General features: G+C 34.6%; 3 protein-coding genes across 6 annotated transcripts in view; 1 reads left to right on the top strand and 2 right to left on the bottom strand.

Annotated features, from left to right (window-relative positions):
* The first annotated feature begins 805 nt into the window (after positions 1-805).
* LOC115971681 (probable disease resistance protein At1g62630) overlaps positions 806-24,044 on the top strand; it is a 56,233-nt gene continuing 32,994 nt past the window's right edge. For 2 of the 4 annotated variants that reach the window (XM_031091693.1, XM_031091694.1), the window contains exons 1-2: positions 806-1,115; positions 2,146-4,957. In XM_031091693.1, coding sequence (XP_030947553.1) covers positions 2,156-4,957 — 2,802 coding nt within the window. In that variant the 5' untranslated portion in view covers positions 806-1,115; positions 2,146-2,155. Of the gene's footprint in view, positions 1,116-2,145; positions 4,958-5,097; positions 5,126-5,259; positions 5,661-24,044 lie in introns of those variants that run through there. The other 2 variants (XM_031091692.1, XM_031091691.1) reach the window with 2 other exon arrangements.
* Positions 9,796-15,184, bottom strand: LOC115971687 (protein SLOW WALKER 1-like). Its single transcript, XM_031091698.1, has 2 exons — positions 13,495-15,184; positions 9,796-10,230 (listed from the first exon to the last, which is right to left on the bottom strand). Exon 1 carries the CDS (start codon positions 15,097-15,099, stop codon positions 13,525-13,527), a length of 1,575 nt encoding a protein of 524 aa, XP_030947558.1. The 5' UTR covers positions 15,100-15,184; the 3' UTR covers positions 9,796-10,230; positions 13,495-13,524.
* LOC115971685 (sister-chromatid cohesion protein 3-like) lies at positions 17,376-22,945 on the bottom strand. Its single transcript, XM_031091697.1, has 12 exons — positions 22,740-22,945; positions 21,722-21,883; positions 21,431-21,631; positions 21,215-21,352; positions 20,914-21,117; positions 20,654-20,798; positions 20,116-20,222; positions 19,838-19,975; positions 19,011-19,276; positions 18,778-18,902; positions 18,010-18,321; positions 17,376-17,656 (listed from the first exon to the last, which is right to left on the bottom strand). Exons 1-12 carry the CDS (start codon positions 22,890-22,892, stop codon positions 17,643-17,645), a joined length of 1,965 nt encoding a protein of 654 aa, XP_030947557.1. The 5' UTR covers positions 22,893-22,945; the 3' UTR covers positions 17,376-17,642.

Raw genomic sequence — 24,044 nt, forward strand, 5'->3', positions numbered from 1 at the left:
TCCATAATTGAATGCTCTATTAAAGCATTCACCTTGACATCCTCAAAATCTGCAGCCTCCCCTCCTCCATATGGGCTTGAAGTTCTGGCAAACATACTTGGCCAAAACAAACGGTTAATTTGAAAAGTTAAAAATGTATCTTTACAAGAGAATACTTCCCAAACTCAAGAAGCTCCTTTATAACTTGCAATCAAAACGATTATTAATGTCAAAAATAATTTTTCTTAAAAACTTTGGCTAGAGGACTTTTTTGGCTAAATGGATCAAAGAAGTTTTAGTGGTGGTATAGGTTCGAGAACGAGTCAAAATGGACCGGTGGAGCTTGATAGAGGCAGAGGGTGTGTTTTGTGAGTTTTTGGTTGGTGATGGAACACACCCTCAATCCAAAGAGATTTTTTAGGATTAGGATACCAAACTATTTATTTTTGCTGTCCAAACTGGAACACTCTGTTCCTGATACTAACTCAATCGATGAACTTTCTTTCATGTTTATTGTAATGCTTTCTTAACAGATGTTCAACAACAATGCTTGCAAATTTGCAATTCCCATTCCATATGTGCTGAATTTTTATTTTATTTTTTAGAATCGAAAACCTGCCCCACAGCCCTTAAACTTTTGGACACGACAGTCAATAAAGTCGAAGTTGACAGAAAGAAAAAGAGAACGGAAAGTTATTTATTTAATTTTTTATAAGAAAAGAGAGCCGAAAGTCAAACAAACAAATCAAAAGCATTACCCAATAATGATCTACGGACAGAATTTAAAGTGAAAGGAAGAAAGAGAAATCGAAAGTTGAAAGTTCGCTAGTGTTTTCTTAGCATGTTCTACGAAGTTTCTCTTGACTTACTTGCCAATTTCCCATTTGCTTCAGTCATCAGGAAAACAAGTTTCCCATTGAATACCTTTAGCTTCACTTATTGAGTCTTCAACTCTGAATCTAACTTCTCTCTTTACAAAACAAAAAGGGGAAAAAAAAGATTGCATTTAGATAGGAAATTTCTTGATCTTGGTTATCTTCTTGAGGTTACTTCAAGGCTTATTTTTCCACTGTAATCAGAATCTTTGAAGAGATAGTGGTACTGAAGCCAATTTTATTGGCATTTCTATAGTCCAGGTATACTGCTGCTTCTTTCTAGTCTCATTTGATTTCCCAATAGTTTGTCTTCTAGAACTCATCCCACTGATATTGCTCGTGCATATAAATTGGGATGAGTTTTTATTTATTTATTTTTAAATGCTAACCAGTTTCTGATCTCATACTTCTTGTCCTGATATTGAAATGCATATATAAAAATTATGAAGGGTTCACTAACAAATTTAATATATATGTGTGTTTGATTATTCAAAATCTCATTTTATAATTAATGAATAACAATTTTTTTAAATGATGTAACAATAAATTGTTATTAAAATGTATGACAATTTATTCTTAACATATTGAAAAGTCAGTTCTTCCTAAAACAAGAAGTAATATCAAGTTATAAAGTGTTCTGGTCTTTTTTTTTTTTTTTTTAAGATAATATAGACAGAAGACAGAGGAAATGGGGAAGGAAGGAGTGGAAAGACAAAACTTATAACACTTTTTTACATACATTTTGGCTCCTTCTAAATTTATATCTCCTGTGAATTTGATTTAGGAGATTTCAATTTGAGCAATGAGATAGGAACTCCTCCCACTTTCTGGCCACACTAATTTAAGATTTTTCAATAACTTATAGTGGCTACAAATGCATATCAATATGTGAAATTTGAAATTTTTCAATAACAACTCTCCCATACCATACGCAATGGGCTTAAGAGCCAGGAGAGAGGGGTAGTGAAGTGGTTTTGGTTAGGGTGGTGGGTATGGGAGTAATGATCAACAATCCTTGGATCCGTTTAGATATATCTTTGATTTCTATTATTTTGTTTCTTTCATTCTTCATCTTTCCCTTTCTATTTTGCGTTGTAGATTTTATGTTTTAAAATAAAAGTAAAATACAATCAATACTACTTGTATGACTCTTTATGTGCCCTATCAACACTTAGGCTATTTATTTTTAACAAATCAAAATTAGGGAACTAAAATGCTTTCTTTCCTTATCTCATTGTATACATGGACAAAATGTTTGTTGTCCATATGTATACAAATTGACAATAAACAGGGACTTGCTAATGGAGATGTTAGGTGCAATTCTTGATCTTGGAAAAACGATATTGGCTCCGATTAGTGAATATTACAAGTATCACAGAAGCGTTGATGAACATATGAAAAATCTCAAGAGAAAACGAGACGATTTAGAATGCAAAAAGTCGGACATTGAATTAAAAATAAGGGCAGAACTTCTTCCAAGAAAGAAACTAAAAAGAGAAGTTAAATTTTGGCTCCAAAAGGTAGAAACGATTAATGCGGATATACAAAACATTGAACAAGAGGCTGAAAGAGGGAAGTATTTCTCACGTATGCATGTAGGAAAATTTTCTTGTAAGAAGATACAAGAAGTGGCAGAATTAATTGATCAAAGTTGTGGTTTCGGTGAAAGTTTAGTAATTGATCCACCTGTAAGCTATGGAGATGAATTGCCAACTGGGGCATTAGTGGGAGAGAGTACAGCTGAAATAACAATGGAAAATATTTGGAAACACTTGTTAGATGAAGATTGTGGAATGATTGGTGTTTATGGTATGGGAGGGGTTGGTAAAACGACTATCACGAAACACATCAATAATCGCCTGTTAAAAGAGAAAGAAAAGTTCAATCATGTAATTTGGGTTACTGTATCAAAGGCATTCGATGTTATCAAACTACAAAATGACATTGCCAGCAAGTTGGATCCAAATCCTTTAAAGTCTGAGGATGAAACAACAAGGGCAGGCAAGCTGTATGCAGCATTGAAAGAAATGAAGAAGTGGGTGCTAATTCTAGATGATTTGTGGAGTGCATTTCCACTGGAGAATATAGGGATCCCGGAGCCTACTTCAGAAAATGGGTGCAAATTGGTATTGACAACTCGAGATGCTAAAGTTTGTGATGGAATGAATTGTAAAACTATTAAAGTGGAGCTTCTTTCGATAAAAGAGTCGCATGATTTGTTCTTGAAAACAGTGGGCTGTGATGTTTCAAATATTCCAGAAGATGTTGTGGAAGGCGTTGTCAAACAATGTGCTCGTTTGCCTCTTGCAATCATCACAATAGCAGGAAGTTTAAAAAATGTAGTTGATGTTTTTGAGTGGAGGAACACATTGAATGAGTTGAGGACATCAACAAAAGGGTCGGCACATGTAGATGCTCCAGTATTTAAGAGCCTTCAATTCAGTTATGAACGCTTAAAAGATAAGAAACTTCAAGATTGTCTCTTGTGTTGTGCACTATACCCTGAAGACTATGAGATTTACAGAGATGAGTTGATAGAGCATTTGATTGGTGGGAAAGTAATAGAAAACATGAAGAGTAGGCAAGAAGAGTTGGATCAGGGGCATACTTTGTTGAATAAGCTTGAAAATGCCTGCTTATTAGAAGGTGGGTCTAAAGATTTTGAAATCAAAGATATTTTAGAAAAAAGGCGTTTTGTGAAGATGCATGATCTAATAAGAGACATGGCCCTCCAGATTGCAGGTGCTAAGTTCTTGGTATTAGAAGATGTTCCAAATGAAGAAGAATGGGGAAATGATGTTGAAAAGGTTTCTTTGATGTGCAAACGTGGTTCAAAATTTTCTTATGTGTCACCAAAATGTCCTAAGCTTTCGACCTTGCTTCTACGAGGATATGCAAACATCATCCCGGATTCATTTTTTGTGCACTTGAAGCATCTTACTTCATTAAGACTTATTGATAGTTTTCTTATTAGGCGTGTTCCTTCATTAGCAAAGCTTACAGAATTAAGGAGTTTGGATCTTTCGGCAGAATCACTGGAAGAAATACCTCATGGTTTGGAAATGTTGGTCAATTTGAGATACCTTAATGTTTATAGTATTAAAACGAATCAAGAGAAGATGCCACCAGGGATTTTACCCAAACTCTGTCAACTCCAAGTCCTCAAATTGCCTTTTTGGGGTTTAGAAGTTAATGGAGAGGAGGTGGTAAGGTTGAAGAAATTAGAGTGGTTTGAAGGTGAATTTGATGGCGTTAAAGGCTTCAATACATATGTTGAATCCTTAGAGGAGGGAGGACCTGGCCATTACATATATGCCGTGAATAAAAAAAAGCCAGCTAGCCAGCTGGGTGTTGCCGAGTTGGGCGAAAGTGTAATTTTAAGTGACTGCAATATATGTCTACTCCCAAAAGACGTTCTTGCCCTAATAATTAGCGAAGGTCAAAAATGCGGTTTGTCTTCGGACTACTGGAAAAAGAGTGTTTGGTTTAAGGGGTGTGAAGAAATAGAATACATTCATTCTTCTTTTGACATCTTTTCTCTTCAAAGCCTTGAGATTCTAGATCTCTACGAATTGAATAATTTAAAGGGACTGTTTAGAGAAGAGAAAGTCGCACCAGCACCGGTCGTCTCCCTCGGCACCTTTTCCCGCCTCAAACAATTTTCAATAGAATTTTGTCCGAATATAAAGAAGCTCTTCCCGCCTGGGTTGCTGCTGGACAACCTGGAACAGATTAGGGTCTGTGACTGTAAACAATTAGAGGAAATCCTAGGTGGGGCTGAAGCATCTGATGATGAAGTTGAAGAAGAAGCAAAAGAAATTGTGGAAATATTCCCCCAATTGAGGAATTTGACATTAGAGTATTTACCGAAGCTGAAGACCATATGCAGTAGAAGTAATGTAATACTTTGTGATTCTCTCGATTCTATTGACATATTTGAGTGTCCGAAGCTTAAGAGATTACCTCTTTCTCTGCACCTTATTGATGGAGAACTATCTTCTCCGCCTTCTTCATTACAAATCTATATAAAGAAAGAAAGGTGGGAATTGCTGGAATGGGACAATCATGATATGAAGATGGTCCTTGAACCTTTCATTGAATGGGTATGAATCTCTCTATTCACTTTACATCTTTGTTTTATTTGAAACGATTCAATTTGTTGGTTATCCATTTCTCCACCTCCTCGCTTTCTTTCTAATCTCTTTTTCCTTTTTCTTTTGGTACCCTTTACACCACCCCGCAGTACCCAAGAATCGTATGACTCTTCCTCTGTAAGTCAAACCCCGAACATACATGCCTATATCCATTTTAATTATTCTTCCTATTAATTTGTTTTCATTGGTTTGCTTTTCTTTGTTGGTTTGATATATTTAAAAATAATAATTTTGTTGTTGGTTTGATATAGGATACGTCATCAAGCCAAAGCCAACTCAAGAAATAATTGTGTGGCATGGTCCGCGTGGACCCGCAACTAGATCTTGGCTCTCAAATGTGTTTCTGTGTAATTCTTAGCTCTTTTGGTTCTGATTTGCTTTTAAATGAACTTTGTTGTGTTATGATTTATGAACATGTGTTCTTCTCTTTGGCTGAGTGGGATGATCTTCTGTAATAAATTGATACTCCATGTTAATTTGTTTAGTAATTGTGAAAGGATTCAAACATTCTCTGTTTCTGCTTTAGAGATAATGTGAACTAGATAAACTGTGAGTGTGCAAATGTTTCCAATTGCATAAGAGCGCACACATCCTTTTTTCTGAACTTGTAACCCAGTTAACAGCTGCATTGGCTGTTCTTTTTATTAGACACCACAACTTGCTGTATTACTTAAAATCTTTGATGGTTATCACTATTTTTTCTCTAGGTGCAACTTAATTTATTAAATTTCAGGTCACTCTCGACTAAAAAGCTTTAAATCATTTGTTAAATGTTATCTTTACAATAGATTTTAGGCTAAAATTGTTTTTGAACTAAAGTAAATTTTCTTTGATACAGTGGACTTGAAAAGACACCAATGAGCTTGTAATTTGGACTAATTCGGTTGCTACATATGCCTCTCACTTTACAGTTCTTCTACAACACAACAGATTAAATGATCATCAGTGAGATGTCAAAATCTGAGGTTGACAAATAGTGATCTCAATGGTTTTAAAACCACGTGTAGCTCCTGAATGATTGATGTGCTCATAGTTCAAAGGTAATTAGGTGAGTTTGGTTCAGCTTTTTGAAAAAGTGCATAATGAAAAAGTGGAGTTTTGTAAAAGTGCATAATGAAAAAGTGGAGTTTCAAAAAACTGAGTGTTTGGTAAAAACTGTTAAAAAGTGCATAATGAAAAAACTGAGTGTTTGGCTAGCACTTATAAAAGTAGCTTTTTGAGGGGTAAATGACCAAAAAGGACAATGTATATATAAGGGAATTTATTTCATACCTTTTTTTTTTTATGTGATTTTGTTTCATACTTAAATCAATTACTTCATCATACTTAAATCAATTTTTCTCTTTCTAAAAAAATTATTTTTTTCTTACCAATATTAGCTAATAATAACCTACCACTTAATATTTATTGTGAAAGTATTGTAAAAATATTGTGATAAAAATTGATACTGATTTTAATTTGAACGTACTATTAAAATTATTTTTTTCTCTTTCTAAAAAAATTATTTTTTCTCACAAGTGTTAGTTAATAATAACCTACTACTTAATATTTATTGTGAAAATATTGTGATAACATTTCCTTCTTTTTCATTTTTTTTCTCCTCCACTCACTTACCGCATTTTCTTCTTTTTTTTCTTTTTTTTTTCCCTCTTTTTTTCTAGTCCACACACGTACCCACTCTTTTCCTTTATTTCCTTCTTTCCTTTCTTTTACCATATCACTTCTCCAAGTTCCAGAACGTCCCAGAGAGCTCTCCTTCTTCCTCTTTTTTTTTTTTTTTTTTTTCTTCTTAGCTCTTCGTCTGCATGATTCTTCCTCTTTTTTTTTTTTTTTTTTTTCTTCTTAGCTCTTCGTCTGCATGATTCTTCCTCTTTTTTTTTTTTCTTAGCTCTTTGTCTGCATGATTCTCATCAAACGAAGATAGAGGGAAAATCTAAAAGGGAGGAATGGGTCAGATCGGTGCTTGATCTCTGCCTTCACCGCTGCCTGTCTTCCTCTCCACCGTTGCTTGATCTCTTCCTCACTGCCAACGACATGCGGCGGAAATGGGTCAGCTCGGTTTTTTTTTTTTTTTGGTTATGATTTCATTATTGGGTTCCTTTGTAAAATTGTGTAAAATTGGTTTGATTTTGTGTTTGGATTATCAAATGTTGAAATGGGTTGTGGTGGTAGACCGGTGATTGTTGGGTGGTGCTCTGTTTGTATTTGGTTGATACTTTCTTGACCGGTGTTGGTCTGTAACAGAGGAGCGGAGAAGAGAAAAGGGCTAAGTTTATTGGTGATGGGTATTTCGGTATTTTCCATATTGCAACGGTAATAATACAAAACGCGCAGAGCGCGTTTTCATTTATGGACTCCTGAGGGTCCATAAGCCATTCCGCGTTTTTCCTCAGTTTTTTCTAAAAGTTCAAAACGCAACTTTTTTATAAAAGTTGCGTTTTGAACTTACCAAACGCAGAACTGGACTCAGCTTTTTTGAAAACGCCCGTTTTGGGCTGAAAAAGTGGAACCAAACGGGCACTTAGTCCTTTCAACTTTTGTTTCTCGTTTAGACTAGCAGCCTTTGTTGCTAGAACTTGATCCAGTGCTCCTTTAAGCTTTAACAAGTTTTTAAACAAATTGAGGTGAATCATAATTAGAAGCAGATACGAATATGTAACACATCATGTGATTGTGTAGGAGTCTACAGTAAGAGAAACAGAAGGATAGATACTAATGCTTATATAAGACTTTCGTTGCAGTAATTATAAGGCTGTTTGGTTTAGGCAAAACTCAAAACTCATTTCTCATCACTCAAACCTCTAACCCATATTTCATATCTCTATCTCTATTTTTCTCTTAGCTGCCCTGATCTTGCCTTTTCTGTTTTTGCCAACAAAACTTGCTCCTTTCCATTTACCACTTCGTCCCTAAAAGCCGTCCACAAGTATAATGAGCTACCAACCAAGACATGCATCTTTGTTTAGAGGCAAATACATTTCTCTCTCTTGCATCTGCTGTCCCACCATGCTTGCTCTCAGAAACCAAAGAGTTTTATAAATTAGCATATTGACTGCAGTATTAGCTTCACCTTCCCTAGTAGCTTTGCTTCTTTATTTCCAGATGGACCTTAAAGTAGCTAGAAAAACCACAAAAAGTCATCTATATGTGCCTTGGTTAAGCAATTCCTTCTCAGGCCAACAACAACAAATCCAGACTTTTATGGATCTTGGGCCTCTTGGCTCCAAATTCTCCACTCGGATAATCAAGTCTGATCCAAACCAAACATCTCAAGTTAACTGGTAGTCAATACACAAATGACCCCCAGTGTTTCTTGCTCATTATAGTATTGAAGCCCGTTATAGACAAAACAAGCATTCTGAAATTGAACTAAGCCTATCATAGGTTTTATTCATGTGGATCCTAAGGGTATACAAACGCTTTTTTCTTTCAACTTGTCCTCATGTGAAGCTGAAATGATATATTGTTTGAGAACAATTTCCTTTGAATGTTAACTTATATATAGTCTTGATTTGATCATAGATATCAACGATATAGCCTATCATTGAGGGTGGATTAACATTGTTGGGTCATGATGGACAGAATGTGCTAGTTCAAATAACTAAGACAATGACAGACAAAGGGCTTGTCATTTTTGTAGTCCTCTCATAATGAGATTTTCTACACATTGGGCACTGACATTAGTAACCTTACCGTGTTCTTGCCAATTACTTACAATAATAATAAGAAAAAATGTATGAAAACCTACAAGTTACCACCTTTAGTAATTTTTTAGAATATTTTTATGATTTTTTTTTTTTTTTTGATAGAAAATATTCTTATGATTTGTTTCTCTTAAATACAAAAAATGGAGGACATTAGAGATATAAATGGGACAGGATCTTATCCCAAGTTGGATAAAAACCATCTCATAGCATCTAAAATTACAAAACGAATTGAATAATAACACAAGCAAAATTTCATAACATCAATTGTCATGACAAGAAAGCTGCAAGCAGGTAATCAAATAATACAACTATCTCATAAAAAACCGAAAATCATAACGCGTATATGTATATGTATTCTGAGAACCTAGAACAACACAATAAAAGAAGCATACAAAAGCTTCACTGGGTTCAGGACAATCTTGATATGATATATCTCATCGAGTAACTATAGTTTCTCAAAAAATTACAAAACAAAATAAATAGAAACACAAACAAAATTGCATAACATCTATTGTCATGATAAGAAAGCAAGTTTACCTTTAGGTTAGTGGACACATGTTCTCACATAAGCACTACCATTAAGAAGTATTGTAGAAATATATTTTTCTTTTGGATACATAAACTTCAACATTTCCCTTTAGCAGCCACTTGTATGATTCAAGTATTTTGCTTGGGTATTATCTTATTCATTACACTTTGGCTTCAACTTGCATCCTTACAGAATTTGTGAATGCAAGTTTTAGGTTTCTATTGAGGGAAATAAATCATTGCCCATGACTGTGTATTTAATTAGGGCTCTTGTTCTAATAGCCTCGTAATTAAAGTATACATTTCAATAAAGTTTTGTTCATTATTGGATCAAACTCTTGCATCAATTCATGACTGAATTGGCAACATCAAAATTGTTCAATTTGAAACATTACAAGAAATTAGAAATATAAAGGAACACGATCAATTACATTTTAGAAGTAAAACCAATATAAAAAATAAAATAAAATAAAAACTAAATTTTATTACATTCTTCTTGGTTTGTACTCTAAATCCTTGTAAAAGTTTTTGTAAATGAACAATGAAACTACCTTAAGAGTCAAAATTAGAAAATACATTCAATGTTTCAATGATAATGAAAATTAGCCTATTGACAACAAGATATGGCTTCAATACATCATGGAATGCTTGTAACAAGTTCTACTTTGAAAAAATTCAGTTACAACCGAAGACCATCTTTGATAGAGCTACTATTTTCCTGGCAGAGTACCAACACTTCATATTCTTAGCAGTTTTTATGTCAAGCTTTTCTTTCTACAACACTGTTATGTAATGTGTCTTAGCTGCTACGCTCTTTCTTGAGTTGTGTTTCTCTGTTTCGTCTGATTGTCTTACAAATTCTTTCAACATATCAGTACAAGTTTTCTATCTTTTAACTCACAAAAACAATATAAATCATGGAATGCTTCAAAACATTTTCTGGCAAGATATATTGAACTTTTGGGCAGCAAAGGCTAATATTTTATCCTGTTAACAAGAAAACAAGAGATATATAGTTATTAATCCATATAACCTTTGGCCACAATAAATGAGGAAAAAATGCATAAAACAAACTCTTGTTCATAAGCTCAATTGTGCCTAAATCTAAATCCAATTTCTGCTTTATTGTATAAGTAAATACCATATTTGTATAACATAGAAATGCCCAATTAGAATTGAAGTTCATAATTCAGCCCCTTTCTATCTTAAGTTTCAGATGCCTTCTCCTTACTTTTTTTTTCAACATTTACAAAAGTAGAAACACAAAACTTACAGTATTTCATTAGTTAGATTGATCTGTGTTTCAGATACATAATCAAAGCATATTCCAAAAATACATAAGCTGAGTTGATTATTCCTTGAGTATATACATTATTATTCATAAGTACCGATTAGAGAGACATAGGAAATTTACTGGAACCACCACTGGAATTGGTGGAGCGGAACATGGTGGCTGCTAGCTGTAGCCATGGAGATTGAACCATGGAGTCCTAGAGAAAGATCTGATGGAAGAGAGAGAGGGAGAGAGAGTTTTTTGAAATTTGAGGAAGCTGAAGGGTGTAGAGAAAAGAGTAAAGAAATGGGTGAAAGTGGTGTCACGTGGATCAATGACGTGGCTCTATGATGTGTCATATTTATATCTGTTAGATTAAAGTAATGGCTGAGATTGAAATTATTGCACCCCGTGCAATACCTAGAGTATTGCACGGGATCTCAATCCTTATTGGTAGAGTCTTAAAGCTACATATAGCTCACTAATGATTGATGTGCTCATAGTTCAAAGGTAATACATCCTATCAACCTTAACTCTCTTCTAAACTCGCAGCCTTCGTCACTATGACTAGATCCAATCTCCAAACAAGCTGTATTTCTTTGGTCATTACCAAGTTTTTAAATCCCATAGAGGTGAACCACAACTAGAAGCAGATGGGAAATTGGGAATATGTAACACCTCATGTGATTGGTTATGAGTGTCTTGTCACTCTTCTAAACCGTGGCACTACCGTGTAATTAATGTTGCTGCAGACCAAGATTACTTGGTATTTTTTAGTTTACTAAATAGTAATTGTCTCAACTTCAGACTTTCAGTCCTTTCTCTTTTGTTTTAAAAAATGAATGATAAACAAGTAATCTATTTACTGAAAAGAAAACAGAGCAGAGCAGAGTTCTAGAAGCAAAATATGGAAAGGTAAATGAAAAACAGAGAATTATTTTCTATATGAGAAATTGTAAAATGCATTCCTCACTTGATTACTGAAATGACCTTTAGTATTTATACTTATACAGACACACATCAAAAAGAAAAGGCGGGAAACCAAAACTGAAATGTAACAAACTCTAAAACGGAAAACCAGTCATCTTTAACAGAATTTTAAACAAATTAATGACCTGATGACTTCTGAGTTTATGCTAAACAACACAGGTAATAAAAACTGTACGACTTATAGCTTAGTGATGAACTCTGAGGGTTATAACACAACTTGCAGCACAGCAAAAAATAATTTAAAATGACCTGTCATTTGCAGCTTTTGTCTTAACATTTTATAGTCAATACGAATGTATATACTATATAGTATATAGAGAAGAATAGTATGATTGGCAAATGTTGTAAAAAAAAATTCTATAATCTATATAAATTTGACTGTTTGTGGCTTCTTAGTTGATCTCATTAGTTAGTTTTTGAAATGTTACACTGCACCCTCAAAATTCAATCCTATACAAGATTCTTTCTTCAGAGGTTTAATCCCAAATCAGAATAAATAAAATGTATCACAGACTATGATTCCAGGACAGACTGCCAAATTATATGTAAAATCCAATCAAACTTAGTTAATAGAAACATAAGAACATCACAAAACCACACCAAAGAGCTTCAACATCAAGATAGAGAAAGGTATATTTACAGAAATTCTAAAGGAGATACCTATAAAAAATAAAAAAATTCTAAAGGAGACATTTTCACTTGGGTAGGAATAAGAATTACTGCTTTGATAAGTGATAAATCTAAGAATAGGCACTTCCTGCTTTTAAATTTTTTGGAAAAAGAAAACTGTTGTTATCACCTTACTGAATGCCAGAATAGGGCATTTGCAGAAGTCAAGCTCCTCACCAATAAAACCATCTTATTTTTTCAATATAAGCAGAAGACAACTTTGTAGGTAAGGTTTAAAGAGTCACTATACCATAGTATCCACCAAGCATAATGAGACTATATGTTGGAATCTTCCAAGGTACTTCCAGCTTTTAAATTTGTTGGAAGAGGATAACTACTTGTTATTGCCGATTCATGTACTGAATGACAGAATAGTGCATTTGCAGAAATTGAGCTCCTCAGGTAAGATTTAGAGAGTCACTGTACTATAGTATCCAACATTAATGAGAATATATGTTTAAATTTACTGTTCTCTATTTAAAAAAGGGTGGAGAGGTCACATTACTAAAAGAAGCTAGGTGCCCAAATAAGCCAAGTCATCGTAAAGTGAATGCCTACCATTACAGCCATTTAGGTGGAAATGGCCAATGTTATTTCCTATCACTAACATGTCAAAAACAACAAGAGTTTGCTGTATTCTTCAACCTCCAATTTCAATGTTGTCTAGGCACTAACTTAACCTGATGTCTCATGGTGATTTTTGAGTCGATGTAAATGCATTCATGCATCTATCCTTTAATCTTCTAAAAGCTCCATAAACCATGTAAATGACAGATAAATAAGAGCAAACAGCAATTAGATATTTAAACCCAGTTTAACAATACTACATCCAGGTTTGTGTGAGAGTGTATGTGGAATTCATATAAATGGAACATAAATTTCAAATTTAATCCTGGAATACATTTGGAAGACCCCAAAATTTCAAAAAATTCAACCTACTTAGTCCATCAATATACGTTAGAATTTCCTATCGACAGCTCAAATACTAAACAGGTAATGGCATTACCAAACTACAGTTACAAAAGCTGACCTTTAATGATATAATATAAACACCATACCAAACCAACATAACACATCTCATGTATGTCTATTCTAAGAACACAGAACAACACAACAAAAGAGGCATATAAAAACCTCATTGGGATAAAATAAAAATAAAAAATAAAAAAGCTTGATATGATAATATGATATATCTCATTGAGTAACTATAGTTCCTCAAAAAATTACAAAACAAAATGAATAATAACACAAACAAAATTTCATAACATCAATTGTCATGACAAGAAAGCTGCAAGCAGGTAATCAAATAATACAACTACCTCATAAAAAACCAAAAAGGCAATAAAGGTTCATCCCCTTCCAGCAATCCTCAATAAAGGAGAAATGATACCCTGTAGCTCTTGCAAAGAATGTTGTATCCGTATCTCCTCCTCAACAGACCGCTTAAGGTTTCTAATTTGACCCTTCAAGGCCTCAGAACCTCTGATATCTTCAACCCGCATTTCAAGAACCTTCTTCGTCAATCCCATCAACAAACCTGAGAATCTTGGCACTGTAGAATACTTTTGTAAGAACATCAACAGCAACCCAAGCTCCTCATTATCCAGATTCTCAACACACTTCAACAATTTCCTCCTTGCCACCAATTCCTCCATCACCGCCACCACATTCTCCGGATTCTTATTGCCCAACACTGACACCAGTGCCTCCTTGTGCCTAAACTTCTTCAACAACTTATCATGCTCTGCCAACTTTACCTTCTTTGGCCTCATAACCAAATAATCCCCCTCCTTAGGCTTATCACCCTGCCCTCTATGAAAATACCGAAAATATGAAGGCCTCATAACCCTTCTCTCCTCCTCCACACCTAAACTCCAAAAGCTTCTCAAACCAGTATCCACATTCTCCTCCTTCGTTTTTCTCTTCCCAACATACATTACCCCATTCGAACTCCCAATCACTCTCACCCCACAATCTGGTGAAAACCCAATTGACATAAGTGGTGCAGGGAACCTCATAGAATGTGTGACCTTCATCCTCCCATAATCAAACACCTTCATATACCCATCCAATCCCACGCTCAAAACCCTATGCTCCCTCCCTTCCTCAACATTCTCCTTCCCAACTCTCCCTACACAAACTGAAGTAACCGTCTTGGTATGACCCTCCATCGAATAAACCATCTTCCCACCTCCAATAAAATCCCAGATCTTAACCGAATTCCCACCTGCAGTAGCAACTAACCCCCCGGATGGCAAAAAAACCACACTTTCAACTGGTTTTCCATGGTTAACCTCCATAACTGTTTTCGAACCAGTCACTCTCACATCCCAAAGCTTAACCGTATGATCATAAGACCCAGTGACACACATTTCATGACTAACAGGTGAAAAATCACCACAACGCACGTAGTCCTTATGACCCAAAAGCTCTAAAAGTGGAGTCTCAGAAGCAACATCCCAGTACTTAACAACAGCATCATCGCCACCAGAGACCAAATGGAGCTTATCATGAAGTGGGTATTTAAGAAAACGTACCGGGCGTGTGTGGGACCTGAGTTTACGAAGTGGGGTCCGCGTTTTGACATCGAACACTTGGATTAGACCCGAGAGGTCAGACGCGGCGATCAAGAGGCCGTCACAGCGGAACGAGGCGGAGGAAACAACGTCGGAGAAGGAGGAGATGGTGGAGGAAGGAGAGAGGGTTTGGGGATTGAAGATTTTGAGTGAAGTGGAGTGAGTAGCGGCGAAGGGGTGAGGAGGCGAAGGAGAGAAAGTGAGGGAAGTGATGGAGGAGATGAGGTCTGGGATTTGGTGGTTTTTGAAGGAGGACCAGTACTTTGATTCTGGGGTTTGGTTTGGGGTTTTGGGTTTGGGTTTGAGCTTCGGTTTGATGGGTTTGAAGGTTGAATTTGGTTCCGCCATGGAAGGAGGTTGTGCAAAGTGAAAGCTCTAAATTTTGGAAGTTTAGGGTTTTAGACAAGGAACACCGAATATGTGTTATGTTTATCGTGTTGGTTGTGGGGTTTTAGGCTGAGAATTGATACGTCACCGTTTGGCTCTGTATTTGCCGCGCATGCAGGAAGGGGTAAAAAGGTAAATGCATATATAAAACTCTCTTTTGAATTTGTAATAATATATTAATATAGTATATAAAAGGACCCATTATCCTCAAAATATTGAAACCAGAAGATAAAAAAAAACTCACCTCAAGGTCAAGGACTTACGTTGCTGAAGCAAGTGTAGAGTGTAGTGTTGTGATCAGGAATCATTTTTTTCCTCTCCAGAGAAAGTCATTTACAAAACCTCATTTATTAATTATCACCCAAAACAGAATCTTTTTCAAATTAGAAAAGTGAAAAAGAGAATAAAACTCATCTATGAGTTAAAAAAATATGTAACCCTTACATTCGGGTATAATTTAAACTTATATATGTATAATTGTGATTATTTTAATTATACTGTGCACATGTATAGATTATATACTAATATATATATAGAGGTGTAGTTTTCTTAACATACTGCACCACACTGTTAATATCCAATTTAATTGCTATTTCTTTAAGGGAATTTTAATTGCTAAATGGTTGCACTAAATTACAACAAATTTTTTTATGGAATATATGAATAACAACTTAATTGACCTTATTAACTTTTTCTGTGCTTATTTCTCAAAAATAAAATAAAATAAGTAATTGTAGTAAATTATAATTTGTCTCTCTAGCCTATTTACATTATCCTTCCTTCCTTTTATAAAGTTTTTTTTTTTTTTTTTTCATATGTTTTATAAAAAATATATTTAAAAAAAAAAAAAAAAAGAAGGGTCCGATTAATTTTGGAAACATTTTCTCGGAAATTGAAAAAGCTGTCATTACTTTTTCAATTTTCGATAAAATTTTTTCCAAAAAAATGGAAATTAAGTAAAATCCAAGAAAGAAATAAGATTTCTTCTTCTTCTTCTTTTGAGAGTAAATTGTGATAGATGAAAATATGAGATTAACAATAGACATAAGACGTTACAAAAAAGATGTATTTATCACATAATCATTTGAACCCAAAAAAATAAAATTTAAAACTTATAACATTGATGTTAGATTGCATTTTAACTTCAAGTCAAGATATTACTAACTGGTTCCATTTTGGTGTTTATTTTTGCTTATAGTTTGGATTATATTGATATGTGGTTGCATTTCAACCAATAAATATTGAGAAGTGTTATGTTCACAATATTTTCTTAACAAATCATAGGTGATTAGTTGTTATTAATTCAAATTTAAACCTACCAATGAGATTACTTTTTGCCCCAACAATAACAACCTGCCACTTAAGATTTATTAGTGAAAATGTTGTTGACATAACATTTTTCAATATTAGTTTCAATTCCAATGAGATTTTCCTCTGGTAAATTTCGTTCATCTACTGTTGAACTTGTTCTAGCCTTCTAAGCCACCTCATCTTTCTTTTTTCTTTTTTTTGTCGTGTCCACCTCATCTTTTTTTTTTTTTTTTTCTTTTGGTCGTGTCAATATTCTATTTGTTGAATACTCCTTTTAAGTTTAAAGTATATTAACAGAAAGTGACTCCTTGGAAAATTTTCAAGGAAGAAATTACAACACTTGAACCAAATTTCAAAGACAATAAGTAAATTTTGATATATTTAGGCAAACCAATCCTGTAATGTCTATCATTTATCATAGGGGAAGAATCCCTTCTTATTTAAATCCTTCAATTTTATTCAAGATATTAACATTTAAAAAATTCAATGATCTTAAAAATGCAAATAAAATAGACAATTGGGCCTTCTTGCATATGATGCATAAGTTGTTCATCAGGCATGTTTAAATAGACAATTGTGATTCTTTAAAAATGGGTACTTGGGCAGGACCTGCTTCAGAGATCTTTCTTTAATTATCTCTTGAACAATCGACGAGAGTAGGAGAAAAAAAAAAAGGATCCAAGCCTGCAGCATGTGCTGTTGATTTGATGAACACCATAAAAAGAGAGGTTCCATATTCCAGATCCATGAAACTTTTTCTTGTTTCGAGAACCAACGCTTCACAGACATGGGATCATGATTTAATCTTCTTTTCCTGGAAGTTTAAGCTTTTCAACAGGCCAACTCTAATCAGAGATTGATTTTATAACATTCGCTTGTCTTTGAACAGTTATATTGATTATCGATACTTCAAAAATATAACTCAGTTATTAAAGGAAGTAGATGGAGGCAACCCAAATTAAGATATGGCATTAAACAAGAGGATCTTTGTACTGTTACAAATTTCCTCACTGGGCAAGGCTAATTCCCATCCCCATCTTCCCCCCTTACCAAAAAAAAAAAAAGCCTAAGGATACTAAACATCCTCTAAACTGAAAATTGAAAAAATAGTACTGCTTCACAACCTGTTTCTCTACAAACTTGTACCTAAGGTAGTGCTGTCCTACATATACAAACGTGCAATTTTTTAGTCACTAGCTGGAGGCCCCTGCACAATGAAAAGATAAAATAGTCAAACACAGAATAAATGCATATGAACAAAATATTATCTACAGATATTATCAAGGAAATATTTCCCAGTGCAGAAACAATACAAGATGACTTGTAATCGAATCTAAAAAGATTGTTGGAAGTGACAGATGGATAAGGCAATTTAACCATTCCAATTGAAAAAAATCCAAGGACTTTTTTTTTTTTTTTCTTCTAAGTTGTCCAATTAGGCTGATGTCACAAGAAAAAAAGTTTATGACTGGGTCCAATGAAAAAACGTCCATCTTCGGTAACTTCTTCAATCAGAGATGAGATGATACCACATTTGGCAGGGTATATTTTACTTCATACCTGATGTTCTTGATGCAGCTAAATTATCTGCAGCTCTTTCTGAATCTCCTGTCCTTGTCTGGCCTTTGTTTTCCTCTCTTGAAAGCCTCAGTGACCTCAACTTGGATGACCTAATTGAATTTATCAAAGGGGCATCTTCCTCTTCCTCTTCATCTTGCTTCTCTTCTTCATCTTGAGCGTCTTCTTGGTCATAAGCACTGATAGAATCCTCGTCTTCACTTGAATTGTGCTCATCAAAAAGTCTCTTTCCCTCTATATTACGCCGCTTACGAGGACGACCCCTGCGCCTGACAGATACCCCTTCTTTCTCATCTGCATATGATTGACCATATTAGTCCTCACATTACAATCAAGAGTCCACAATTAAATAATATGTACATGAAACCAGAGAAATTTATGACTGGGATTTATTAGCACACTAACAATTCGAAAATAAGTAACACAGTCCAAATACAAAAGACTTTCAACTGCACTATAAAATGGCCAGCCAATGAAACATTTATCTAACAGAATTCTGTGTATGCGCCGCTTGTGTGTGTGTGTGTGTGTGTGTGTGTGTGTGTGTGTGTGTGAGAGAGAGAGAGAGGAGGCAAGTAAAACAAACATTAGTGATAAATAAGAAACTAGCTTAATTGGTTACTATGTAACCAAGAGGAAAGGTTTTGGAATAGTGACTATGAATGAAGCGAAAATGTCCAATAGCAATAACTTGCCCACTTCAGATCCAGGGGGAAGCATCAAAAACTAGTAAAAAAAGCACAGTAGTACCTTGCAAACCTTCATTCTTTGCATACTTCTCACGTAAGCTGTCAACAAATGTGTAATAGGGGCGCCAGCCACTTGGATCTTCGTCTGTATTTACATTCTCCGTACGATTTTGAACATCCTTTACACTATTTGCAAAGCAATTAGTGTTAACATGAACCATAATGGAAGTTTAAGTGGGAAATATTCACAATGCCAACATTTTAAATAGAAAAGAAGAAATCCTTATTCCTTACATGTCAAGCACATCAGGTGTAGGAAGTTTTGATACAAAATGGAGCACAGCGCCTTCCAAGAATGACAACTGCTTTGGAGCATCTACAAAAGCATAATCAATACCATCCTTGACCATTTTTAAGATGTCTGACCTATGCTTGTTCCGAGCAGCACCCATGAAAGTTCCAGAAAGCCGAGTAGCAAGATCTTTACATTCTATAAAAGACTTGCTAGTCAAGGGTTCCTCATCACTTTTGGAAAGTTCTACAATATGCCGACAGTAGGCCTGCACAGATCCAGAATAGGAAAGCTTATATAGCACTTAAAATAAATAAACAAAAGCATACACTACAGAAACTAAAGGAAGGAACTTTGTACTTTCCCTAACCTAAAAACTCCCAAGACACAGTGATCAGATGCATCCTATAACTTCCCTAATGTAGTATATATTCCCAAGGCATGAAGTCCAAAGGGTCTTGTGGCACCAGGTAAAGCCTCATAATTTACCTTAACTAGCAATAAGAACTTCCATTGAAAAACAGAAAGCAGAAGTAAAATCTGTAAAGCTAAGGCATGGAAAGAAGAATTTAAGCAACAGAAAGAAAAGCAAATTTAGAAAAACCATAAGACAGACAATTTTTTTTTTTCTCTTTTTGTCTCTGCTGTGTGTATATCATTTACTTTTTCTTTTCAGGATATGATATCATTTAGTTTATGCAATAACATTTGAAGACACAAGAAAGTACCCAGACAAGCACCAAGTAAATTAAGCCCATCTGTAAATTCGTACTTAAGTCAGCATCTTTGACTAAATGAAATTTCTCAACCGCACAGTCATGAGGCTCACCCTTTTCAGGGCTTCTAAGAAGATATTGGAAAGGTCAGCATCTTTTTTCTTTAGCACAGTGATCAGATGCTTAACAATCTCTGCCACACCTGTTCCATGCATTACGAAATGAGAAATAATCTCTGGACCAAGATACTCCTGCATTAAAAACTGGCTTTCAGGATCAAACAGATAACAAGCATATTCATGTCCTTGCAAAGAAGAATTCCCAACAGGTTTAATGTCAAGAAGAGTAACAAAAAAATCATACTTTAAACAAACAACAGAGATATGTTCACCTTCGGAACTGCATCGCCAGCAACCAACTTTGCAGCAGCAATCATGACTGCATCTCTATTTGTCTCCTCAATATACTCTTTATTCACATCTTCATCTTCTGTCTCATCTGAAAGAAACATTAAGGAAGATAACTATAGATTCTAGATGGAAATCCAAGCAAGTACAGCATGACATAAGTAGCCATCTTGAATTATGAAGTTCATGACCAATGTTGGTTCTAGACCCCCAAATATGAACAAAAGGTAGTAGACTACAAGTACCAAAAAGTGTCTTTTTGATTTCTAGATGTAATGTTATCTACTGTTCAAATATATAACCAAAGATATTAATCATTTGGCCCTACAAATTCAAGCTAAATGTAAAAGATTTTCACCTTCATGGTTTGTAGACATATTTGAATAGAAAAATGATAATCCAACCAAAAATAAGTAAAATGGAAGATGCTTTGCCATTCTTAATGGTGGCACGCCATCATCGTTTATCCTAACTAAAATACCATACTTTTAGAAATAAAAAGGTACAAAAATATTAAATTACCTGAAATATTGAGCTGTTGTTCACAAAGTTTCCAGAACTTTTGAACAATAGGTGCATCTGGACAATATCCTAATCTTTCCAGCTTTGTTGAAGTATAATTCGTCTTTCTGAACAAAAACCATGCTTCGGCCAGTATAGTACAAACCTTGGACAGAGAATAGATTTTATTAGATCAAAATTAAGGCATTCGAAAAAAAAAAAAAAAAATTCAAATTTGTGCTTCTTGTTGAAATTTGATAAATTAAAGCAAAAATGCTCACCCTGCAAGCTAGTTGATTTCCATGTTTACTCATTTCCTCCACTTCAGAAAAGTTGTTAAGAAAGTAATCAAGTTGCTCAAAAAACGTGTTGCGTTTAGATAGTAGTGAAGATAAAGATGCTTCAGTCACAGTTTCACTATTTACAATGGAGTGCAGACACCACGCCAAATGCAAATACATGTTCAGAAGAAGAAAACTGACAACCTGAACCAGCATGAGCAGCAGATCAATATAAATGCATGCAACAAAGAGAGTAGGAGAAAGAAATGTCTGATTAATTAGCAAGTTACATTTGACACACCTCATCTTCCATATTTCTAAAACTACTGAGGACCATGACAATTTCTTCATATAAACTCTCAATTGGCACAGCCCTTGACAATTGTAGCTCATACAACCTTTTCAAATTTACAAGAAGAGAATACTCATCACCACCATCCTGCAGGGCTAAAACATGTTACATTATATCCAAGTGGCCCACAATCAAGGAAAAGGAAAGATTATGGTTGAAACATACCACAACTTCTTTGATTGCAGCTTTAAGCTTAGCAATAAGTCCATCTTCAAGTTCTTTTAATTCACTACGGGCAAAATCCTGCAGCTCCCCTTGACTCTCAGTGGAACAAAAGTTTATAGCCTTCACACAGGATCTCAGTGCCTCCTTCTCACCATGCTTAAAAAAAGCCTCTTTTATAAGCTGAAGGACACTTCTAAAATTCTGAATGGCAAAGCAGGAAAGCATTTAATATGAATTTAAGTTGTTAAAAATATAAATTAGCCTGCAGACACAAGTAATTCTGTGACCCACCTGCTCCTGCCTCTTCAAGGAATAAAGCTCAAGGTTAGTATGCAAAATAATCTCAACTAATGACGGTGCTTTCCGTTTGTCTGCCATGAATTTGCGCAAGAGCAATGGATAGTTCTTCATCATGGCAACAGTGACATCCCTTCTGTTGTTTTCAAATACTTCCTGACAATCAGAATAAACAAACAACCCAAAATACATAGTTGTTCATAATCAACTGAGTAATCATTCTTCTTAACTTCTAAAAGCAAACCAATGAAGATAACTTAATAACATCCGATCATGCCAAAAATAAATAAATAATATTCCATATCAAAAACCTCTCGTTTTCTCCTATAAACACAAAAATGTCATCAGAACTGACAATGCAACAGCAAAGAGAACTTTATTCCCAAAAGTTTGGGGTAGGCTATGGATCCTTAACAGACATCTTCAGAACTGACACTGTCAATAAAGTTTACATGGTAACTTAAGGTTGTTTGGATGAACAATTTGAAAATCTCTTAGAATGTCCATAATGATAGGGCCCAAAATTTAAATTGCACGGAATTTCTCAATACCATCAAATAAATTTCCTTAATTTGATGAGTATATTAAAATAAACAAAGAAAAATTTTAGAGTATTATTAGTAGTTACAATGATTATGGTGGTAGTGGTGGCACTAGGTTGATGATTGAGGCAGTATGATGTCACAGTGTTGGTGGTGAATGGCAGTGGCAGCAACAGTGATAATGATGGTAGTGATAATTTGAAAAATATAATGGTGGTTATATAATAGTAACATTATTTACATTTGACACCATTCATTAGAAATTGAACTCGGGATTTGGACGCTTGAAAATCCCCAGTTCAAACATCTTTATCTTAAAAAATTTTAATAACACTATTTTTCTAACCCAAACAAGGGAAACAAATAATAGAAATTCTCAAATTACTTTTAAGTAAAATTCCTCATCCAAACAAAACATATCAGTATTTAAGAAAAACAAGAACAAATTGCATAATTGAGGAATTACACACTTTTTGAGCTTTAGTGTAATACTGCTTGCGATTATCAGTAGCAGGTACAATCCTCTCTCCAACTGCCTTTTTGACAGAAGCACACAGAAGCCGTACCAAGTTTGTTGCATCATCATCAGTAAGCTCAATCAATGGATTCTCATCTAAGAGCATGGAGATAATACACTTCCAATCCTGCAAGTGAAATATGACGCATCATCATTAAAGTAACAAAAGGATTTTTACTCCACAAAAGTTAATATTAGTAGAATATTTTGTTATCATTCTAATCTACTTTGTTATATATTAATATTACATCTTCTCAAGGCTAAAGAAATTAAAAAACTCTTTAGAAATTTATTGGAGCCTTCAATAGGAACACTAATATAGCAAGAACATTCAGGTAGAAGGTGAACTCAACCATAAATGCTATATGTTTGGCACTTTGCCCAAAACCCAAACCCAAATTCACTAAATACATGGTTGTGGTTAATTTGGCCAGCTTATTTTACCTGCTTGTTTAGGTACAGCATTTTAAATCCCCACTTTCTTCTGGGTACAGCTTATTAAAGGTCACTTCTGGAAACGTACCCAATTTTTAAAAATAACCTATCCCAAACAAACACTAAGAATGAAAATTGACCAGGCCAAGTTGCTCTCAAAACAGTTGGACCAAGTTAGTAGGGCTAGAGTTGTATACCTTCTTGCAGATCTTATGTACTTTGTGTTTCCTAATGTTTCAATCACAATGTACAAATCAAACATGAAATAAACCATCTGGGGATAAATGATGTTTTAATCAATATAAAGCACCACAGTATACAGCTGTCTTGGTATGATGAGTAAGTGCCTTCCACCCAAAGCAGTATAAGTCAGCCTGATTTCAAAAATCAACCTCTCAAAAAAATTTGGGGGGTAAGAAACAACCTATCAATCACCTTCCCCAAACCTCACAAAAGTGAGATTTTTGGGCACTAGATACAACTTTCTTATTATCTTTTGCTTTTTGCTATACACACACATACACAAAGCAAAATAAAATAAAAAATGAACCCCAAGAGAAGCACATTCGGTTCAGGACAGGATGAAGCCTCATGGAATGGAGGTCCACTAGTTTGAATCTCCCCTTCCCCCTCCCCTTGAGGCCATAACTAACTTATAGAAAAAGGATTAAAAAGAAAAGGAAAAAAAATAAAATATAAATATTTTTGCATATATAAGTAGAAAATTTTAAAAAATAAATAAATCTATTAGAGCTATTTATGCACAAAAGAAACTAAGGAAGAAGGGGGGGGGGGGGGGGGGGGGTTGTTTTTTTTTTTAATT

This window comes from Quercus lobata, chromosome 12 (genome assembly GCF_001633185.2).
Source record: "Quercus lobata isolate SW786 chromosome 12, ValleyOak3.0 Primary Assembly, whole genome shotgun sequence".
NCBI lineage: Eukaryota > Viridiplantae > Streptophyta > Magnoliopsida > Fagales > Fagaceae > Quercus > Quercus lobata.